Raw genomic sequence first — 23,727 nt, forward strand, 5'->3', positions numbered from 1 at the left:
ACGCGGGTGGCGCTGTGGGTAAAAGCCTCAGTGCCTAGGGCTTGCCGATTGAAAGGTCAGCGGTTCGAATCCCCGTGGCGGGGTGCGCTCCCGTTGTTCGGTCCCAGCGCCTGCCAACCTAGCAGTTTGAAAGCACTCCCGGGTGCAAGTAGATAAATAGGGACCGCTTACTAGCAGGAAGGTAAACGGCGTTTCCGTGTGCGGCTCTGGCTCGCCAGAGCAGCGATGTCACGCTGGCCACGTGACCCGGAAGTGTCTCCGGACAGCGCTGGCCCCCGGCCTCTTAAGTGAGATGGGCGCACAACCCTAGAGTCTGTCAAGACTGGCCCGTACGGGCAGGGGTACCTTTACCTTTATGTGATAACTAGATTAGAATGAAGGTATGGTTTTATTTGTAAGATGTGTGCTTTTTTGTTTTTTTATGTTCTGTTTTTCTTTCTTGTTTGTATAGTTTTGTTTTGGATTCAATGTTTGTAATTTCTGTTGTAATTTTGCACTGAAAATAAATTTTATTTTTTAAAAATATAGATGCCCAAACACGCCAACCCTTGATGTTCCTCAACCCAAACATCAAGGAGAATGGTAAAAGAAAATATGTAGCTCTCCTTAATGCAGTCAAGCAAATAACTGGGTCATGTTACTAGGCGGTGCAAGGAAAGCACACAAGTAGCAAGAACAAACATTTAGACAGTCATTTTCACTAGTTGCCCAAAACATGTTTAGCAGAATTAAGCAAGTAACATTGACTATGTAGGAAACAAGGCCACACCAAAAGCCAGGCATCCAACATGCTGCACTTTCAAGCAGGCACCAAGCTGGCAACTTCAGACATGAAAAGAACCTGGCAAAATGATTAGTGCCACGTGGCCCTAGACCATCGCAGCACACAATGAAGGATTATTTAAACCATAATTAGCAATTTCCTGTAACAGCTTGAGATCCCTAGCCCACTGCGCAGAAAGTTTCCAAGCCCTCCTGCTGCAACTCAAACTGTTTGTACGTGCTCATCTTCTGCCTGCAGTTGCCAAACACTGAAGTGAGTCACACACATGCACACACAACTTATATAAACCCCACTGTGCCCTTTTCTTAATTAATCACTACAAGGCCTAAGCAGTTTACCTCTAGGCCACAACAGGTCACCAAGTATTGATTTTCAGAGCAAGATTGCCCATAAAAGCCAGAGCTTAAGAAGTAAATGTTTATTGTGATTTATAAGTGTAAACTGATTAATTATTATTTTCTGATATTTAATTTTACTGCTTACTATTTTATTCTAATGGATTATTGAATATTGTTTTATTTGATATAAGTTGTTTATTTTAAAGTTATTGTGGCTTTTTTGTATTGGATCAGATTGTTCTTACATGTATGAGCTCTGCTGTCTGTTTTTTGTTTTTGTTTTTTGCTTCTTCAGCTTGTAAAGCACCTTATAAACCATAGTAATATAAAAAGGCAGTATACAAATTAAAAGTGAAATGAAAAGAAAATGAAATATCAAAGTTTAAATGGCAATGTCACCCCATGGCAAAAACAAGGCTCCTTAACATTAGTGTCCCAAGCAACTTTTTAAAAAACAAAACAAAACTATGGTTGGGAATAATCAGTATGTTTAGAATCCTGTATAGAAGACTATCCACTATAGAGTAGGGCCATCCTAGAAACACATTATGTCAGCTGCATAAAAATTCTACACCCACTTTAAGCAAACGTGAAACAAAGCTGACATATTTTTAAAGAATAATTGCAGTCATTGGGCGTGGGGGATTGTCTTAAGGTGCATACTTTGTTGTTGTTGTTGTTTAGTCGTTTAGTCGTGTCCGACTCTTCGTGACCCCATGGACCAGAGCACACCAGACACTTCTGTCTTCCACTGCCTCCCGCAGTTTGGTCAAACTCATGTTGGTAGCTTCGAGAACACTATCCTACCATCTCATCCTCTGTCGTCCCCTTCTCCTTGTGCCCTCCATCTTTCCCAACATCAGGGTCTTTTCCAGTGAGTCTTCTCTTCTCATGAGGTGGCCAAAGTATTGGCGCCTCAGCTTTCAGGATCTGACCTTCCAGTGAGCACTCAGGGCTGATTTCCTTCAGAATGGATAGGTTTGATCTTCTTGCAGTCCATGGGACTCTCAAGAGTCTCCTCCAGCACCATAATTCAAAAGCATCAATTCTTCGGCGATCAGCCTTCTTTATGGTCCAGCTTTCACTTCCATACATCACTACTGGGAAAACCATAGCTTTTACTATACAGACCTTTGTTGGCAAGGTGGTGTCTCTACTTTTTAAGATCCTGTCTAGGTGCATACTGCATATCTATAAAAATGCACCTTAAGACACCCTCCCTCCCATAGATGAGTGCACATTTTGTTTAGACATGTCTCTGCTCTGTTTTAAGTTTGCATAGGGTGGGTGTAGAATCTTTATGTAGCTGACAAAATCAGCAGCTTCCAAGCATCCATTCTAAAGTAAACACCATGTAAAGGCTAGGCCATCAAATGGAAATGCAGAAATCCCCCAGGTACTCATGCATGCATAGGTACCAAGAGAGGAGAGGAATTTAATTGTCATTCTGAGTATCACTTCGGATTGTGACATGCATCTTTTGCGACCTGTTTGTCATTGAGATAAGAATGTGTTGCGGTCCTGGAACAAAGATAAAGTGAAAAGAATGTGGCAAGGAAATAAATCTAAACCAAGCAACAACCACAGTCACAACTTGTAACTTATGAAATCCCTGTTTTCATTTACAAGATGGGAAAGATGCAATTCTATGTTTGTACTTGTGCCTATCTGGAATAAGGCCATCTAAATTAAAGTTGTTCTTCAATTGCTATAAACACAGAAACACACAGCCAAAGAATCCTTCCATTTCCTTTCTCTCACTCTATACTGAAATATATTGCCTCATCCTCATTACATTTTTCAGTTTCTGAGAATATTTGAACATATATGGATATGCACAAACAGGCTATATGAATATAGAAATAAAACAGTAGCAATAGATTTGAGCTAGAACTGAGGGAGATTCTTGTCCTGAAATGAATAAATATGTTCAGATGCACTGATACTTAATCCAGTTAACTTAAGAAGAGAATGTGCTAAATTACACTAAACACAGTTATATTTTTAAGGTTTTTAGGATGAGGTTAAGAAATGGAAGTGTGAAAACATCGGCTTAATTTTCAGGCCTCAAAAACACATTAGACTTTCCACACTGGGATACCTTTCCTACAAAAAAAGGCCAATGCAATTGGTTTTGTGCCCTTTTAGTTTAGAGAAGGAAGCGATTACTTCTGGATTTTCGTTGTTGAGGTTCCAAATTGTTCGGTTTCCAAGACTCTCGAAAACCGGGGTGCCACTGTATTGTGAAGCAAGCAATACAGTGGCACCCCGGTTTTCGAGAGTCTTGGAAACCGAACAATTTGGAACCTCAACAACGAAAATCCAGAAGTAATCGCTTCCATTTTCAAATGGACCTTGGAAGTCGAACGGCTTCCAAGGCGCACTTTTCATTTCCCCCCATTGACTTTCCATTGACTTTGCAGCCAGCCCATTGATCCTCAGTTTTTGAACATTTTGGAAGTCAAACAGTCTTTCGGAATGGATTATGTTTGAAAACAGAAGTTCCACTGTTTGTTCTACCTGCAGCAACTTTCAAAAATGCTTTGTTTAAAAGGGAGCACCATCCGTGTTTTTAAAGTGGGCACCAGAGTACACACACTCACACAAAAATTTCTGAACAGAATGATCCAAAGTATTTTTGTTCCTGTTCGTACAAATAAATCCATCCATCCAAGCACTCTAAAGTTCTTGCACAAGTGCTCCCTACAATATCCCTGTAAAGTATGCACTAATTTTTCCTATTTTGAATATGGGGAATCAAACATAACAGTGCCAGAGGCCAAGATCAGAACAGCTACTTTAGGACTTCCTAAAAATTTGGACAGGCCTAGTGGCATTTTTTCATTTGTGGACAGGAAAACTTCACTGCCATGTTATCATTAATTTTTTGAAGTCTATTCAATTTAAGAAGCACCTCACCACGCTGGTGTTCAAGAAATGCTAGTCCAAAGCCTAAATGAGCACATGTCCCAGAAGCTGTCATCAACTGCTTTGGATGCTGGAATAAATGTCAATGGCTGAGTTTAGAAGCAAATCGGAATCTCCTAAATCTCAGCCCTAATACTACCTTCCAGATTTTATTGATTTCCTAACAGCCACATGCATCCATGCTTAGCCACCATTAAACAAGCATTAAAATCCATTTCCAAAGACTTATGTACACCACACAGCAGGCACTTTCTGAGCTTTAGACTGATAATCCTGTTAGCTACAAGCCCAATCATTTCTTTTTTAAAAGGATGAGATTATGCAAAGGAGAAAAAGGGGAAAGTATTTTGATCTAGCACAGGGAAGGGGAATTATGCCAACAAGCCTGAGGTCTAAAAAAAGATCAATATATTTTAAAGATTTCCCCTGACTTCTGGATTATTCGCTGTAAATTATACTTGGCAATTATGAGATTTAATGAAAGGTTCATGTCAGAAATCATTCCTTTTCCCTGAAGCCAATGTTTTTTTCTTTTGCAGGGGGCAGGACTCATTAATTTGCTCTGAACCTGGTGTGTGTGTGTGTATGTGTCGTCTGAAATTTTCATGACCTTTTCAGATACAGAGCAAGCATGAATTCTTGACAGCTACTGCAATTTATGTGTACATTTGAAACATCATGTATAAACCATGTTAAAACTGCAAGGTATGACATTCCAAAACCACATAGACACACCTCTGTATCTTTTGCTTTTGAATGATATGGTTAACACCTTTCTCCTTTTGTGCTAATCATTTTTTTCCCCTATGTTGTTTTGGTTCTGTTGCCAATTGCTGTATGTTACAAAACAGCAGCTTCTCCTGCCTCTTCTGCTTTATGAGAAAACCCAAAGCTATTTTGTAGCATGATTTGTATCCTATTCTATTCTGAAAATCAAGAGGAATAAGTAATAGTTCTCTAATGGAACCACAAGACCCAAAGTGGGACAGTTTTTTTGGCCTGTTCAGTTATGCTCTTTGGAAAATTCTTGTACCAGTTGTAGGCCTCCAGGGCCTTGTTGAGAAACACCACCCACTGACAGATATCATGAGCAACTTATTCTGCACTGTTCAGATGAAACTCAGAAGTCCCTATAGACACAGGAGAACTAAAGCGAAACGGAGTCAAAACAGAGTCAAAACTGCAACAACATTTGAAGGGAACTTTTCCCATGACACATGGAATAAAAGGGGCCCATTTAGCATACTAGAAAGTGCTGGCTGGAGGGGTCTTAAGATGCAATCCTAACCCTACCCACCTGGGAGTAAGCCTCATTGAATTCTTTAAGATCTGCATCAGAGTAGATGTGGTTAGGGTTGCTCTGTAAATAGGAATCAAAAAGTCCAACTCCCTCTAGGTTTGCTGGAGAATTCCATTAGAAATGGAAATGGGGGAGGATATTTGCTGCCATTTGCATTTTGTGTGCTGCAATTTGCAATTTTCATACTGCATTTTGCCCGCATGCAATTTTCATGTTTGTCTGGAGTTCAGGAATGGAAATCACGCAAGTGAAAAGGAGCAGTATTCACTACCATTGACTTTTGCCCCAGATATTATGCAAATAATTATGTTATTTCTGCATTGTTTTTGACACTGCCCTTCCATTGAAATGCACTGAAATCAATTCCGTTATTAATTCCGTGATAAATTACATTAGTTTCAACCATAGAGGACAGCAAAATGAGCAGCATATGTTTTAGCACAGGCTGAACTGCAGCGGAATGGAAACATGACTGATTGTGACATACATGGAATGAGGTGGGAACCACTGCCTCCTTACATCCACAATCCCTGCTCAGAAGCAGGAATCCTACCTAATGCTATTATTGCCCCCTTACCCCACCTAGGGATGCCAATGGAAATACAGCTTAAAGTAGCACCTAGACATGCTGCTTATGTCTAATGATGGTGGCTAGCCATGATGGAAGCCATGCTCTGCTTTCATGGTTGGGGACAGTATGCTTTCTAAAGTTGTTTTAATTTGTTTTAAATATTGTGTTTCAATAGCGCAACCCACCTTAGGACCTTAGGGTGAAGGGCAGGTAATTAGTATTATTATTAATAATACAGTGGTGCCTCACAAGACGAAAAGAATCCGTTCCGCAAGTCTCTTCGTCTTGCGGTTTTTTTCGTCTTGCGAAGCAAGCCCATTAGCGGATTAGCGCTATTAGCGCTATTAGCAGTTTAGCGGCTATTAGCGGCTATTAAAGGCTTAAGGGATTAGCGGATTAGCTGCTAAAAGACTATTAGCGGCTATTAAAGGCTTAAGGGATTAGTGGATTAGCTGCTAAAAGGCTATTAGTGGCTTAGATCAGCTGATAAGCGGCTTAGATCAGCTGTTCAGCGGCTTAGCGAACAGCTGTTAAGCGGCTTAGGCGCTTGGGGAAAAGGCTGGGAGGGGAAAAAACCCCCCAGGAATCGCAAGACATTTTCGTCTTGCGAAGCAAGCCCATATCAAATTCGTTTTGCGAAGCACCTCCAAAATGGAAAACCCTTTCATCTAGTGGGTTTTCCGTCTTGCAAGGCATTCATCTTGCGGGGCACCACTGTAAATAACAATTGCTGGAAACAGGAGGGGAGACTGCTCTTGTGCTCAGGTCTTGCTTGGACACTTCCCACCGGCAAAGGTTCGGCCACTGTGAAAACAGGATGAGGGACTACACGGCCATTGGCCTGATCCAGCCAGCTCTTTTAATTTTGCTCCATATGAAGCCTAGCAGTGGAATCCCATCATGATGTCATCGGCCCTCACTCTTACAATTAAACCATTGTTTGTAGCATTCAGGCTAAATCTTTGGGGTTATGGTTTGAACCCACTGTACCTTCTTGTCCATACTGGGGTGTCAGAAACAACAACAACTAATAATAATAATAATAATAATAATAATAATTTTTATTTATACCCCGCCCTCCCCAGCCAAGGCCGGGCTCAGGGCAGATAATAATAAAAGCAAGTTGAATGATTACAACTTAAAAACAAAATTAAATACAACATTAAAATATTGAAACATTAAAATATTAAAATGTAGCCTCATCGCAGGAGGAGAAAGGAAAAGAAAAAAGAAAGGGAGGGAGGGAATCAAATTGGCTCCAAGCCAAAGGTCAGGCGGAACAACTCTGTCTTACAGGCCCTGTGGAAAGAAATCAGATCCCGCAGGGCCCTGGTCTCTGGCCGGAGCCAGAGTTGAAAAGACCCTGGCTCTGGTTGAAGCTAATCTAACTTCCTTAGGGCCCGGGACCACTAGGGTGTTGCATATATATGTATGTGTTTTTAATGTATTTTTCCATTTGCATGCACAGTAGCCAAGGTGGAGCACAGCAAAGTTAAAGCAAATTCACGCTCTGCAACCACAGGCGATTCCAGTGGAATTATAGGTAAACAGGCTTGGAAGAGAAAGTCCAATGCCAGTCTCAGTACAGAAAGAAATTAGGGCCTCGCTCTCGGAAACAGCAGGTGAGGTGAGAAATGTGTTCTTTGGCAGCACACCACAGACTGCAGCTGTGTATGTGAAGCCCCCCATCCTCTCTTCCCCATATTAAACAAGCTCCACTCCTTCAGTCTTCTTAGAAAGGATACTCTCCAGACCTCTAAGCAATCCTGTTGCTTTGCTCTGGATTATTTCCAGCTTCCATGTGTCTTTTTTGAAGTCTGGAAATGACATAGTACTCACACCAAGCCTCCCTAATGCCAGGGAGAGGGGTGGGGGAGAATTATCGCCTCTGTTTTACTCATAATGCTCCTTTCCATGGAGCCCAGTATGGCATCTGCACAGCAGTACATAGCTAATCAATCATCTTATCTGCTAGGACCCCCCTCCCCTTGCCCTGAAGCCATTTCCACACTGCTATTTGCTAGGAAGACATATTCCAGCTAGTAATTACGCATTTGTTTTTACCCATCTCCAGAACGCTGTATTTATGCTCCTTAAATGTAACCCTTTTTATTTCTGCCAATCCCCCCCCCCCCCCAGTTTATCAAGATAAATATTTATTTGTGGCCCTGTCATTGCAAAGCACTTTCAGCCTCTCTCGGTTTGGCATTACTTGCAAATCTGAGTTCTGTACTTTTTATCCCCCTGTTAATGAGTATATTAAATAGCACTAGACCAAGATTTATATTTCCACAAGTGTTTGCTCTGTCACAGAGATGCAGAAGAAGGTGTCCTCATACTCCTTCAGGCATCTATATAAGGAAACTGTTTCCTGGATTATTGAATTTCTAATATCTGCACAAGCAGGGAGGCAATTACAGTTAGAGGACACCTCTAGGCTGCTCGACAGGTACACTAAAAATAGGATAGTTGAAACAGCTGTTTGGACATCAAGAGGTGACAGGTGAAAGACGTTTCAGATAGATAGCTCTAGGTTCCTGAACTGTATTTAGGTAATGCGTTTTCTGAGTAGACCAGATCATAGCAAGTACAAGAGCCTCAGAGATACCTTGAGTTATTGCCAATCAAGCTCTAGGGGAATACATCTGAGTCAAACTATACATGTCAGAGTGTACCATGCGATTTCCCTGAAAAGTAACAAGTGGAGGCTGTAATGAGTGGAGGAAAGGTGGATTAGGAGTTAAGAGTTTCCCCTCTCTCAAAATTGTCCTTTTAGGTGCTTTTACCCCACTGGGGTAAAAGGGACGCAGGTGGCGCTGTGGGTAAAACCTCAGTGCCTAGGACTTGCCGATCGCATGGTTGGCGGCTCGAATCCCCGCGGCGGGGTGCGCTCTTGTCGTTCGGTCCCAGCACCTGCCAACCTAGCAGTTCGAAAGCACCTCCGGGTGCAAGTAGATAAATAGGGACCGCTTACCAGCGGGAAGGTAAACAGCGTTCCGTGTGCTGCGCTGGTTCGCCAGATGCAGCTTGTCACGCTGGCCACGTGACCCAGAAGTGTCTGCGGACAGCGCTGGCTCCCGGCCTATAGAGTGAGATGAGCGCACAACCCTAGAGTCTGGCAAGACTGGCCCGTACGGGCAGGGGTACCTTTACCTTACCTTACCCCACTGGGGAGAGATGGGGTCCTGCATATTTTGCCCAAGGGGAATGGGGAGAGAAGCATGTTGAAGAACAGGGAAAATAGTTAAGTCCTTTCTCTAATGCCATAACTCCAATTCAAAGCAGGGTACTCTGCAGTTGCATTGACCCTTTCAAGAAAACGTTGGGACACAGGATCCCAGATCTCCTGATGTGTTGTCCAGTTGTGCCCTAATCCTAACCAAAGTACATTGTTCTCCAGGAACCCACACATTTGTGGTAAGCTGTTTGTTTGTTTGTTTATTAATACCCCCTGACAGGGATTCCAGGCAGCCTACAGATAGAAGAGTTTGACTTAGCAGAATGTGTGAACCGGAACAATATCCTCCATGGAATTGAATCAACTGGATTACTGTGCCTTTAGAAATAACAAGCAAAAACTGTTTCTGATCTATCACTTAAAATTATGTTCTTCTTCTGCTCATCGGAAGCTCCATGAAATAACTGGTGCCTATATTTTCCCACAGCAGGTGGCACTGTGGTCTAAACCACAGAGCCTTGGGCTTGCCGATCAGAAAGTCCCCACGACAGGGTGAGCTCCCATTGCTCGGTCCCAGCTCCTGCCCACCTAGCAGTTTGAAAGCATGTCAAGTGCAAGTAGATAAATAGGTATTGCTCCGGCGGGAAGGTAAAAGGGTGTTTCTGTGCGCTGCTCTGGTTCGCCAGAAGAGGCTTAGTCATGCTGGCCACGTGACCCAGAAGCTGTCTGCGGACAAACACCGGCTACCTTGGACTATAAAGCGAGATGAGTGCCGCAACCCCAGAGTCATCCGCGACTAGACCTAATAGTCAGGGGTATCTTTACCTTTACCATTATAATTTCCCTGTGTCAAACGAATCAGTCAAAAGTTGGCACCTATTTTAACGTTAAGAGACTATATAGTCTAAACCTTTTTAAAAGCTGTTTATTGATTTAGTCTTCAAAAATCATAATGTAAAACACCACGAATTAATTTCCTTCATGTTAACAGCTGCCAGAAAAAGCTACATGAAATAATGAAAACAATGCTGTTAAGCAGTCCTGCCTATGGGAGAAGGGGAAAACAAAACAACGCAAATGCACAGTTACGTCACAGTGTCTGAGATGGAGAACAGATGCAATGCACAAAATGTGTCATTGCCGGAATCGAGAGGGTAGCCATGCTATAGTCTGTTGCAGCCACAAGGCTCTCTGATGCTATATTCCATATCTGTGAGTGATTTTTGCAGGATGCCAAACTCCTTACTTTGCTCAGATAACAAAATAATAGGATTTCTGCAAAAACCAACCCCTTATTCCTGAATAGAAAAAGTTGAGATTTTTGCATTGTTTAAAAAACTTCCAGGTGCATTGCACCCTCTGCTGGTCAAGGATATTCTTTACACTGAATGACATGCACCAAGATTAAATAACATACTGTATTTACTCAAATTCAGCGCTCACTTTTTTTTTCTTTTTTTTTTGGTCAAAGTACGTTGGGAAAATTAAGGTGCACATTACATTCGATGGCACATTTACATTCGCCAGCAAATACTTTTTTTGGTTTTAAGGATCTGAAAATTGAGGTGTGCATGAGATTTGATGGTGCATTAGACTTGACTAAATACGGTATTTTTGTAGGATACCATTCCCAGCCCCCAAATGCACACTCATTTGTGCGTTAACATTGCCTATATTTTTTCTTTCCACGTGATGAAGCATTGCACCTCTTTCTCTGATATTTCTTTCGTTAACATTCATAATTAGAGGCCTGGTCGAGTATCAGCCTGACACCAGGCTCATTGTCCCTAAGCAAAAAAATAAAAATAAAGAAATGGTGCTCAAATCTCCTTACCTTGGGCTTTTCATCCAGTATTTGCTGACGAATCTCCTTGTGCTTCTCCACAAGTCTTTCCTGCCTTTTACTTTGAGCATCTTCTAGCTGGAATAAAGCAGGGAAACAATTTATTGCATTCAAACATGTGTATTTCATTCTTCAGTTCTATACTGAAGTAGTTCTGTCCAGGATAGAACAGTATAACATAAGCATTCTTAGTAGAATATTTGATTTGTTTTTGAACAAAACAATGCTTATTGATATATTATGTATACTTAGAGATTTAATTTAAAACCTTACATTCCCCCCCCCAAAAGAAATGTGCAGTTTAAAACACACTCAAGAATACTAGAAGAAACAGCTGAAGTTTATAGGTAGTTGATAGTAGCATTTAATCATGCCATCATCCAGCACCAAAAAATTAGACAGCTTTGCACAGTTAAGGATGAAGCCAGGACTAATTTTATTTCTTAGCAAAGAATAACAAGTAGATAGAGTGAGAAATAAAATAGAATGCCAACAAATCAACACATTTTCTTTGGGGTGTTTCTTATAACTAAAAACACATGCTCTATAGAACATTGTTGTGTACTTTTAACTTCCACATATGTTGCAATGCAATTTTTGACACCAGCTTCTGAATCAATTGGCATATATGCCATACTCTCTGGAACAGGAATTTCTAGTCATTGGTCCTAGCATTGTTGCCCTCTCTCTGTTACCTACTGATCATCTGCCACTCAATAGTCAATTTCAAACCTTCATGCATTTCACAAGAATGGGAGGGAGACTACTGGCTAAAGCTCTGTTCACTAAGCCTCTAAAAACTGCAGCACAAACCTAGAAAGGCTACTTTTTCCTGAAGAAAAGCAGCTTTGGAGGGCTTTATGAGCGATGCAAGAAAGCATCCAATAGGGAGCATTCAACTCTTTCTCTGACAGTCATTTTTGATCTTCCTGTAATGTCACTGGCCCTCTTCCTGCCCCAGTGAGTTGAAACACCAGTGGAATCTCATAGGAGGAAGAGTTTCTCAGAAGGATCTGGAGCAGTGGAGGAAGGAATAAACACCTGCACGCTACCCACTACTGCTCTGCTCAGAATGGATCCCTCTCAATGGCACTTTTGTTCACAAAAAGCAGCCATCAGTTGTGTGTTACACACATGTGTGTTTAATGCGTAATGGCTAACTTGTGAAGCCTCAGCTATAGCTCCTCCACATGCCTATGTTGATCCAAAGCCAAGCATCCATCCTGCTGGGTCTGGGACTGCCTGTTTCACCATTCCTGGTGAGGAAATGATGGCTTTTGCATCAGTTTTTAGCTGGGAAACTGACCCCCAATTCTTGGAAATGCCTTCTCTCCGGTTGAAATTGATGCAAACAGTGTCATGCTGTTCTTTCTAGCAGAAATGGATGCTCTTTGGCTACCTCCGCTGTCCCCCTTGCCATCAGGAAAGTCACTAGGTCATTGGGGAGCCGGGGAAGGGAGGAAGGTAGCACCAGGTGTGTGATTTCAAGGTGCAGCAGGCCATGCTCCCAGCCTGCTCATGACATACTATGAGAAGCGCCAAACTTGACTTGTGTCTGCCTCCATTTGCCAGGTCATTTGCCATCATGAGCCCTTACATTCAATTTCCCATGACAACATTTTGCAATGGATTGTAAATGCTGGAAGGGGACTCTGCTCAGATTTCTTAGAACAGCTTTGAGCATTACCTTACCTGCAGGAAGAGGATTTTTTTAAATTCTCCACACTTTCCGTTCCTCCGCAACATCAGATCTGAAACACAGCTGATAAAGTTTCCAACATTCCTTCACATTTCAGATGTGATATTGTCATGGGGAAACACTTGACTCCTGCACAGCAAGATAATATTCAAAGTGGCTCTTGATAATTCTACAGAAGATGGCAAACCAAGTTTACTAAAAATGTAGCATTGCAAGGAACCATAAATGCAAGATATCTCTTTTCAAATGACAAACACTGCTTTCAGTGCTCTAACATTATTACTCCTTGTAAACCAATATAAGTACTGGAATTTGCCTGTTATCTTCATGCCATATGCAAATACAGACAGTTTTGATGAACTTGCATGCAGTGGACTCACCCTTTTAATGTATTGCACCACCTCCTGAATATATGATCGAATCATTTCTGTCTTCTCCCTGGGAGCAAGATTAAAAACTACTGATTCCATTCCATTAATTTTTAACTGGCATTATTAATGCATAATTTGCTAGCTTCTGCCACAGAGATCCTTCTCACAAATTCTTTGTACATTACTTTAACTAAATAAGGGGAAATAAAAACCAGACAGCCCAGAAGCCACACATTATGTTCTGCATTAGAAGTGGTTTGACCAGAGACCACAAGTGGACCACACAAACCTTGTGAATAGAAAGGTCATAGCGGTTCTTAATGTGTGAGGAAAGAAATCACAGGCGTGCCTCAGAAACGTTTCAGCACCATGGACAGGGAAACCCATAGCCCTCTTGAACTATAGCTCCCATCATCCCTGACCTTTGACCTTGGTGGCTGAGATTGGAGTCCAATAACTGCACCTAGAGACACCTAAGTTCCCCACCACTGTTTTACACCAAGCAACTCTTCTTGAGCCCATTATCTCTCTCCCACCTTATCTTCTGCAGGGATGGAACAGAGTTTTGTCCCAATTAGGATTGAGGCTCCACTCCACCATTGAACCTGCCCCATTCTGATGGTTTCAGCACAAGTCAAACGTAGTATGATGGCCTGGGACTCGGGCTCAGGCTCGGAGCCAGAGGAGTCTCAGTCCGCACTGGGTCCTTTGCCCCAGGCAGCATCTGAACCTAGTCTGGGGCCTGATTCTTGAGAGCCCCAGTCTGCACAGGTTCCCCTGCAACAAGCACCAGCTGGGCCGAGTCAGGTGCCCGAGCCTGCTCTGGCTCCAGATGCGGGGATTACCTCGTTGCCTTCAGCTGGGCAATCACAGCTGCTCCACTACCAATTGGGTCAAGAGAGGCTGAGGCGGCCTCTGGGTCTAGCAACCCACCAACATCTCCCGAGCTGCAGAGACTGAGGTCTGAGAGAAGGAGAGACCTGAGTACTCGCAGGAGGAGTGCTTGCCTTCGGGTGAGACAGGGAGGTGAGTCACCGGGGGATCAGGACCGGCCATTACCCTGACAGAGATAAAAGGCTGCTGAACCCCCGCTCCAGGTTGCGGGAGCAACGTTGCTGTTTGCCAGAACCTGCCTGTGATCCTGTGCCTGATCTTGCCTGGTTTCCTGCCTTGTGTCCTGCCTTGGCCCTGTTGGACTCCTCACGGAACCCTTTGATTCGGGACTGGACCTGGACTGCGTTACCTGGGTTACCCCCAGACCCAGCACAGGTAGCAAGGTGTCATCACTGCTCCCTCACTACACCGCAAGGCAGGGCTTAAAGTGGCAGAAGGATGTTGTCAGCCTGCACTAGGCTCCACCTCACATGCCTAAAAGCTTTCAGAGAAGGCAAGGAGATGACTCTTTACTGTGTAACAGCCTCAAATCATGAACAAGGAAGTCCACACCAGGGATGAAGAACCCATTGGTCTCCAACCCCCCATCAGCCCCAGCTAGTGTGGTCAAAGATGCTCCAGGGTTTAGTCCAGCAACCTCTAAAAGGCTGCAGGTTCCCAACCTTTGGCCTATGCCATGCACAAATTGAGTGGCAGAATCATTCTAGATTCTAGAGTTTGGGCAAAGAGGAATGTATTCATTTCAGTATGTTCCAAATTTTTCTGGAGTGGATCAGGTGATTTCACTCATCATAAACATTTCCCCACCTTTCAGTAGAGTCCTTTGAATACAGAAAATTCATGTTTTGTGCATTGTGAGCTATAGCCACATTCTCTTTAGGTCCTCCCTGTAGAAAATGCTGGGGATTGTATGGGTCCCATAGGGACTGCTACTGACCAAAGTTTAACTTGGAAATTTCATTGGAAATAGCCTAGCACTTGAGAATAAGTGTTTTGCACATCTCATACTTGGCAGTTATTTGAATGGGAAAGTCTTCTGAACAATATCCAGCGACTCTGCACTAGTCAGCTTATTGTTCTGTGCAATCTTAATCAACAGTATTTCTTTTCCTTGAAATTTAACCATGCCGGCCCAATTCCACTAAGCAAATAGCTAACTACCTTATATAACACAAGCACACAGAGGAGAAGAGGTAATGCGAGGTCATAGAACTTTCAGTTATTGTATGTCTTAACAGAATCCATCTTTACTAGGTCAATAGCCACCCCTCACAATTGTGCATACGTTACTTAGAAAAGTGGTTTTGAATTCATCCATTAAAGCTGCAATTTCTTTCTTTCTTTCTTTGATTTATATACTGTCTTTCATCATAAGATCTCAGGGCAGTTCACAGAATAAAATACAGGATAAAAACAAGTAAAAGAGTAAGACAAAACAGCAAAACAATAACCCTCCCTTTCCAACATTGCTAGAAATAGTCAAGAGGTGCTAGAGCTTCCCAGTTCAAGATGGCAGCCAGCAGACATCTTGAAACAATGAATTTTATGCATAAACGTGTAAATGTTTAATTGTTCCATCTATATTCTGCCATATTTCCATGACCAGACCCTGATTAGCTTCAGCAGTAGCATGCATCTATAGACCATGCCATGAACCAATTGATGTTGCTAGGATTGCTTTATAAGCCTTCAAATCTTTTTGAACAATTACATGCTCAAAGCAATCCTATAGACTATCACACAATTTTTTATCGCCTAGTCACAATAATTCCCAACATGCTATTCTTTGCACTGTTCACTTGAGACTGAATGCCTCGTGTCTGTCTTCATCAACAACTCTTTGATGTCTGTAGCCTTCTGTTCCTCGCTTGCCAAAATGTTGATGCCATTACTCTCCTATGTCACTGCAGGTTATTATTTTCTTCAAGGTTACAGCTTAAAATATTTACGAGTGCAATCCATCTCCCATTTAAATCAGGATGCCAGGTTTAATTAGAAATACATTGCCCTTTTTTGTGTTATACCTTCTTGTTTCTTTCTTTTGTTTAAAGTAATTTTCCATTTCATTTTTAGTCCTTTTATATCCACATAGAGACTGATAGATGAAACTGAGACTTGCAGGCGGTTTTGGATTTTTATGCAGCCTTAAGTGCCAGTGAGCATTAACATGTTGGTAGCTCAGCTGTGGGATGAAGCAATTTATGGGTCTGTTCCAGAATGGTAACCAGAACCTTTTCAGTAATGGCTCAAATGATCTGGAGATCTTTCCTCAAGAATGTTCAGCTGGCACCCTTCTACCATTCTCTTTTAGAAAACAGGCATAGGCAAACTCGGCCCTCCAGATGTTTCGGGACGACAGTTCCCATCATCCCTGACCACTGGTCCTGTTAGCTAGGGATGATGGGGGTTAGCTAGCTAACAGGACCAGTGGTCAGGGATGATGGGAACTGTAGTCTGTTCCCATATGCCTGGGTTAAAACAATCCTGATTCAAATAAACTTTTGAGTCAGAATTGTATACTGTTTTTGAATACTGTTTTCCTTGGCTTTGTTCTGACTGCTGTGCTTTTGCTTTTCTGTTGTTTTGTTGGTTTTATGTTGAATTGTAGTCATCTGATTGTGTCTTGCTTTTAAATAACTTTTTGTTTTTGTAGGAAGGTCACAAAAAGGTGGGTCCGGGCATTTGCTCATCATCTTTACTGGACTCTCTCTGTAGGGATCCATCTTATCCCAGTTAAATATGCCAGTGAGATAATTAGGTAGGAGAGATATTATAAAATCAGTATAATAAAACCAATGCAGCATCACTTTGTAAGAGAAGAGATGGGCTTAACTTGTTAACTGACCCCTTCCCCAAACTCTTTTAACATTTTCCGTTGCTTCAAGAACCACTATGGAACTTATTTTCAATTCCTGTCTCTTTAGTTTGGATCTAGTTAAATTCAGTTGAGTCTAGTTGCAACTGAAAAGCAATGGCACTTCAGTTCGTTGCAATAAGGTGGTTCCATTGCTTTTAGTGCAATTTAGTCACTGCCAACTTCAGCTGGATTTGGGCCTTGGTTTAGGGTGGCCTATTATGATCATGGTTAAAGAGGATGGACTTCAAACGTCGGCATGCATGTCACTCTCTCTGTGTGCGTGCGTATGTGCATGTGTGCATGTGTTTCACAGAGTTGCATTTCTAAAATGTTACCAACCTTGGGCCAAAGGGATGTGGGATGCCAAAAGCAGAAATAAATCCATTACTAAATTCCCATTACTGACAACAGTCCATCTGTGTTCACGGCATGCTTTGTGTGAACAGACTCATAGCTTATGTACAGTATATTGTAAAATGCCCCTGAAAAGGGGACTCCCTTAAAGATTAATAGTTGAAGGCCGCACTTACTCATCCACTTGACTTTTATCCTTTGTGATTTTTTCTTGCCTCTTTTTGTCCATCTTTTTCTTCAACTCCTTCTTTTCCCTGCAACAAAAATAAAACCCTTTTTTTCCTCTTTTTAAGGCAAAGTTAAGTGTGACAGAGCAAGAGCATGTATATTTACTTGGGCCCCTCTGTCTTCAGTGGGGCTTGCTCTGTAGTGCTTTAGGATTGCAACTTTTAATACAAAGGTTTCGTTTACTTACAGCATGCCTTACCTTTCACAAATCTCTTTCAGTTTCTTCAACTGGCTGTTCTGGCATTCCTCTGCTACGTCTGTCAGCTTCTGAATGAGCTGAAAGACAGGGAAAACAGGTGTGTTATAAAACTGCATGAACCACATTTGATTGTTGAATACAGTGGTAGCTTGGGTTACATACGCTTCAGGTTACAGACTCCGCTAACCCAGAAATAGTACCTCGGGTTAAGAACTTTGCTTCAGGAGGAGAACAGAAATTGCATGGCGGTGGCGTGGCGGCAGTGGGAGGCCCCATTAGCTAAAGTGGTACCTCAGGTTAAGAACAGTTTCAGGTTAAGAACGGACCTCCAGAATGAATTCACTTCTTAACCTGAGGTACCATTGTATTTGGACGGCTTAAGATGTTAAATTATCCTAGCCTCCAACCCTCAGAATGTAAGAAAAACATTGGGGCCTAAATTGCATAGTAAGGGAGCTTGGTATCTGGTGGGCGGGGCTTGTGTGTTTTGCCCCGGAATCAGCCCCTCCCTTCAATGTGTTCCGTTATGTTCAATTAAGAATGCCCGTCCAACTGCTTCTTCTTGCTTCTTGCCTCAAGACTTGTCTCACGCTGTTGTATTCAGTTTCTGTCATTATGCTATTTTGTTACAGTATTATTAAAGCTTAGTTTGCAGTTACGTGAGCCACTTATTTTTCTCAAAGAAAATGGAACTCCTCTGAAGAATGGTGGAATATCCTAAACTTGGGGGAGTGGGGAGATATTCCCAGTTTGCCAGGAGTATTGATATTGTTAATCTCCACAACACAGGAAGGGACGGGTTTTGCTATTGCTACTATTTGATAGTAGAGGATATGCATGTTTACTCCCTGTCATCTCAGACTCCTGCCTGAACCCTACTGCAACAAACAGCTGTGCAAGCCTTTGGGAGGCAGAGATGCAAGAGGGCATCAGAGGATGGAGGGAAGGAAAGAGAGACGGAGGCCAGTGTTGCCCGTGGTACCCCTGACCATCTTTCATGGCACCCCAGAGTGCCATGGCACATTGGTTGAAAACCACTGCTCCAGGAAAAGGCAAAACATGCAGAAGAAGGAGAGCCACATGGGAACATTCTTTGCTATGTCACAACACCGCCATGTTTAAGGAGCAGAAATGACTTGTGATATACGATATCTAAAACATTCAAAACCCCCTAAAAACTCTGAAACCCCATTTTAAAATACAATATACTATAGAGACTCCTTATGCTGCGTTTAGAACCAGAATTGCATTTGTGTAGAAACTGTTTCTCAGGCGGCTAGTCCTGCTCTTTATAACCTTATACCTTCTTCCAGAAGGCAGAAGCTGGAAGAGATCATTTCCAGGGTACCATACAAGGCGAAGTTCTATGTGAACTTATGAAACTGATTTATACTGGGACAGTGTCATAGGTCTACGCGGACCAGGACTGTGCCCTCTGACTGCCAGGGTCCTCTAGGGCCTAAGACTTTCCAGTGTCACTACCTGAAATTCTGCTAATTGGAGATCTTGGGTCTTGAAGCCAGGATCTTCCATATGCAAAGCATAAACACACAACCTCTGAATGACATGGAAGACCTTCACTAAAAAGAATCCAGTAATGTCCATTTGACTTATGCTGAGATTTCAAACCTCTTCCACCAATGCGCACAATTTGGCAGATGCTTTGTGTGATTACCAACCACTTCAAAAGTTTACACACACACACACACACACACACACACACGATTAACTAACAAGCCTGGGTACCAAAATAGAGTTCTACTTTGCTGTGCTGAATGCATTTGAATGCACTGCGAATGTAGCATCATTTGTAATTCTCAGAATCATTAAAACACTCCCCTGTCCCCCGATAATCCAACAAATCACACTGAAAGAGCAACAAATTCCCATGTGTTCTATATAAAAGACCATCTGCTGATGAGATGCAAGACAAATCAATCTCTGTCAACAAAACATTAGATGTGGGAATAGACACGGGCATCACATTGCCCTCAAAATTTGCCAAATTTGTACGGAATGAAGCTGCCACCGATGGCTAGGCTAGTGCATGACAGTGCACAAACAGTAAACAAATAAGTCAGCATTAAGTTCTAGGGATATTGTAAATGTGTGGTTGTTCTTCATTGGATTGGGTTTGTTTTCTATTTCCTTACAAAATGAACACTGAAGCGTCTTGTTATTTTCATTCTGCCAATTCCCAAGCTGAAATCATTTGTTTTCTCATGTGGAAAATACACATCACGTTTCAGCTTTAACCCATTGAAGTCTCCTCAAAAGTAATGGATAAAATTGCTACACCGATGGCCAACTTTACTTCTGATGTGCCAGGCTAGGAATCCAAGGCTTTCTCTGGCAATGGCTTTTCCTAGCATGGGTAATGTCCTCCGTTGCCCACCGGCCTCTGCCAAGTAGCACAAAGTGGTGGGACAGAATGAAAGGCCCTGTCTTTGCCAGGAAGGTAGGCTGGGCATTGAGAAGCCCTTCCGGCCTCATTTTGGACCCCAGCATTCATGGCAGGAAGGCCAATGGGCCACAGGATGACCTCAAACACAGCTGGTCACCAAAAGAACTAGACTTCAAACAACTATCCAAACAAAATGATCCACCCAAATCTGGCAGACAGGTCAAGATTATCTGTAGGCTCACTCCTTGCAGTTGTTGTTGTTTAGTCGTTTAGTTGTGTCCGACTCTTCATGACCCCATGGACCAGAGCATGCCAGGCACTCCTGTCTTCCACTGCTTCCCGCAGTTTGGTCAAACTCATGCTGGTAGCTTCAAGAACACTGTCTAACCATCTCGTCCTCTGTCGTCCCCTTCTCCTTGTGCCCTCCATCTTTCCCAACATCAGGGTCTTTTCCAGGGAGTCTTCTCTTCTCATGAGGTGGCCAAAGTATTGGAGCCTCAGCTTCAAGATCTGTCCTTCCAGTGAGCTGATTTCCTTCAGAATGGATAGATTTGATCTTCTTGCAGTCCATGGGACTCTCAAGAGTCTCCTCCAGCACCATAATCCAAAAGCATCAATTCTTCGGCGACCAGCCTTCTTTATGGTGCAGCTCTCACTTCCATACATCACTACTGGGAAAACCATAGCTGTAACTATACGGACCTTTGTTGGCAAGGTGATGTCTCTGCTTTTTAAGATGCTGTCTAGGTTTGTCATTACTCCTTGCAGTGGTGATATATAATATCTGTGAAGTTACATAGCAGTGGCCAGGAATGCATCCTGCTAGATCATTTTTTGGTGGGGGAACAGTAAGGGAGGGCAACAAAGGTTTTCCATTGACCCAAAGTAGGCTATGAGAAATGCCCTTCCTGCCAGAACCAGACAAATGCCCTGTCCGTAGCAGGGATGCCTGTAGGGGCCGCTGTGCCAAAAGGATTTGGCTTCAAACCCAATTTTATGAGCTGCTGCACAACCATACCAGCTCCCAGAGGTCCTTTGCAGTTGTAAACAACTTTGCTTGACTGTGGTACACAGAAGGTATACTTTGGTAACTTTTGATCTTTCATACGACAAAGTAACCAAGTGTGTAAAGAGCATGGTTAAGTACCTCTGACAGCGTCCACATGCTGGGGGCAGAATGGAACTATGTAATACTAGCATTCAACTGCCTTCTTCTCTTTTAGATTCCTGTTTCAGCCCAGAGGGCTGCCCTACACAGGGAGCCTGACCCCACCAGCAGTAGATTTGCAGCTGTAAAAACAAAAGCTCCTTTGGGACAATATATGCATAATATCACTTTGCTGTTTATAGCTTGTGCTCTGGCATCCGTTCAGAGCACACATAGTTTCACAGAAGGCTATTTGGCACAAACAATAACTAGTTGGAAGCCATTTTTAGTGACATCGAAGCTCTCGTTTCCAGGTTTTGTGGGCCACGCTAATCTAACTGCTTATTCTGGAATGATTTCTGATAATTTAATTAGGCAGAGGATGTTGGTTTCAGCTTCAAAGTCATACAGTGAAAGATGCTCCCCCCCATCCAAAGCAGCTCTAATGACAAACCAATCAATTATGGCCCAATGTTTGTAGTTAGTGTGGAGCAAATTAGAAAGCTTTGCAAGATGTGGCCTTGTAACGGTACTGTAATCAGAATTAGGAAAGTGTCTGAAAATAAAGTGGCCATTGATCCAGTTGTATTTGCAATATTGTTCCACACACACTTTTCACAATTTCCCCCATGCCATTGTGAATCCTTATTTTGTTGTTGTGGTTGTTTAGTCATTTAGTCGTGTCCAACTCTTCGTGACCCCATGGACCAGAGCACGCCAGGCACTCCTGTCTTCCACTGCCTCCTGCAGTTTGGTCAAACTCATGTTAGTAGCTTCGAGAACACTGTCCAACCATCTTGTCCTCTATCGTTCCCTTCTCCTTGTGCCCACAATCTTTCCCAACATCAGGGTCTTTTCCAGGGAGTCTTCTCTTCTCATGAGGTGGCCATAGTGAATCCTTATATTCTCCTTTATTTCGCAAATTTGTAATGTTAAAGGGATGGTAACCAGAAGCACAGAAAGTGAGCACACCTCCACACAGACACATTTCAAGTGGCCCCAAACATAGCTAGTTCTACATGCAACCTTGCCATCAAAGAGCTTCAGATAAAGTGTGGAAGCAAGGTACTCATACATACCAATTTAATATGTGCTTGCTTCTGGTACTTTTCACTATAATACTGTTCTTGCCGAAGATTAAGCAGCTGTTGCTGTTGCTTTTCCTTAAGCTCTATTAACTTCTGGGACATTTCTGAATCAAGGGTGGTCAACTCTTGTTCAATAGTCGAAGAACTGTGATCTGGGCTCCCAGCTTCACCTCTGCAGAGCAATGTGGAACAACAAAAGAAATTCAATGCAAGTTGTGACAGTACAATGCACATACCCTCCCTTCCCCCCACCTGACCATGATTCATCTCAACTTGGATGTGCAGATGTTGTCTGGGTCTTGTGGCTAAGCTACCATAAGCCCAGGGTTCCGCTAAACCATATTTAGAAGTGAGGACTCCCATGCATGTTGACCCATGTCAACTTATTTATAAATGTCACACACACCCGCTGAGGGCACCCAAGCACAAGCTGGCTCGCCATCTGGAAAATGAGCTGAGGCATCCTAAGTTAATGGCTATTCAACCTAAGTCAAAACCTCACTTGGTTCCAGAAATGTGAGGGATCACACAGGTTCACCCTGAGGGGAAAATCAGATTTTACTGTCTGCTGCTTCTTCACTGGTTTAGTAGCTCATAGGAGTGCTCTGCTGACATGAGCTGTACAATGAATAATGTGGCAATTCCTACCAATGGGGCTTTTCATTTTGCCCCCTGACATGTCACAAGGTTGGCACATTACAGCTAAGTGAGTATACATGTTCTATTTTTCAGTGAGCTCGTTTTTTCAGTGGCTCTTGTGCTCTCACATTCTTTAGGGTGTTCACATTAGAGACTTTCTTCCAAGTAACCCACTGTTCTTACCAGTGGTGTAGCATGGGGGGCATAGGGGTGGTTGTCCCGGGTGCAAAATGTGTTAGGGGCACAAAATCTCAACACTACGTGGTTCTGTTGCTGGGCTCTGCTGAAAACAGCTTCTCAATGCGAACTAGGAAGTGACTTCGCAAAACAATGGAAGGACTCTTATCGCAGTAGCGGCAATCTCCTGGGTGACACAGACGTCTTGGGCAGTTGAATGCCCATGCTTGCCCCATTTCCCTCCCGCGCACCTCTGTGCGGCCCCAGGTGCTGGCAGCCCACGCTCCTCAGGTTCTTACTGCATTGTTTAACATTACATGCACTGCCTAATAGGTTTTGTCCTGCAGGCATGGATCTCCTCAGGCTGATCTGAAGCTCCTCTATGTTCAAAGGACCCTATAACATTATGCTGCCCAGTGGAAGCTCCAAGGTGCTATCAGTGGGAACCAGAATGGTGTACCCTCTAAGAGACTAGGACCAGGAAGGTCTTGGTTCAAACCAACACCTCAACCAAGAAGCACACTGGATGACTGGCTGGTAGTCACTATCGCTTACTTTGGAGGAATGCTATAAGGATAAAATGGGTATGTGTGTTTAAGGGGGGCATGCACACTAACCTGAGCTCCTTTGAAGAAGGGCAGGATAAAAATTAAGTAAATTAAAAAAATGAATCCAACGCAGTGTGCTCTTGGGATATCAAAGAATTGATTTCTACTCTTCCAACACAC

The 23,727-nt window shown here is 42.9% G+C and overlaps 1 protein-coding gene across 3 annotated transcripts in view; it reads right to left on the reverse strand.

The window, feature by feature from the left end:
- Positions 1-23,727, reverse strand: part of PLCB1 (phospholipase C beta 1) — a 455,632-nt gene that overhangs the window by 49,681 nt on the left and 382,224 nt on the right. For all 3 annotated transcript variants that reach the window (XM_083431904.1, XM_083431905.1, XM_083431906.1), the window contains 5 exons: positions 22,175-22,355; positions 17,545-17,621; positions 17,294-17,371; positions 13,022-13,079; positions 10,934-11,020 (listed from right to left, as the gene is read on the reverse strand). In XM_083431904.1, coding sequence (XP_083288030.1) covers positions 10,934-11,020; positions 13,022-13,079; positions 17,294-17,371; positions 17,545-17,621; positions 22,175-22,355 — 481 coding nt within the window. The remainder of the gene's footprint in view (positions 1-10,933; positions 11,021-13,021; positions 13,080-17,293; positions 17,372-17,544; positions 17,622-22,174; positions 22,356-23,727) is intronic.

This window comes from Podarcis tiliguerta, assembly GCF_965153285.1.
Source record: "Podarcis tiliguerta genome assembly, chromosome: 3".
NCBI lineage: Eukaryota > Metazoa > Chordata > Lepidosauria > Squamata > Lacertidae > Podarcis > Podarcis tiliguerta.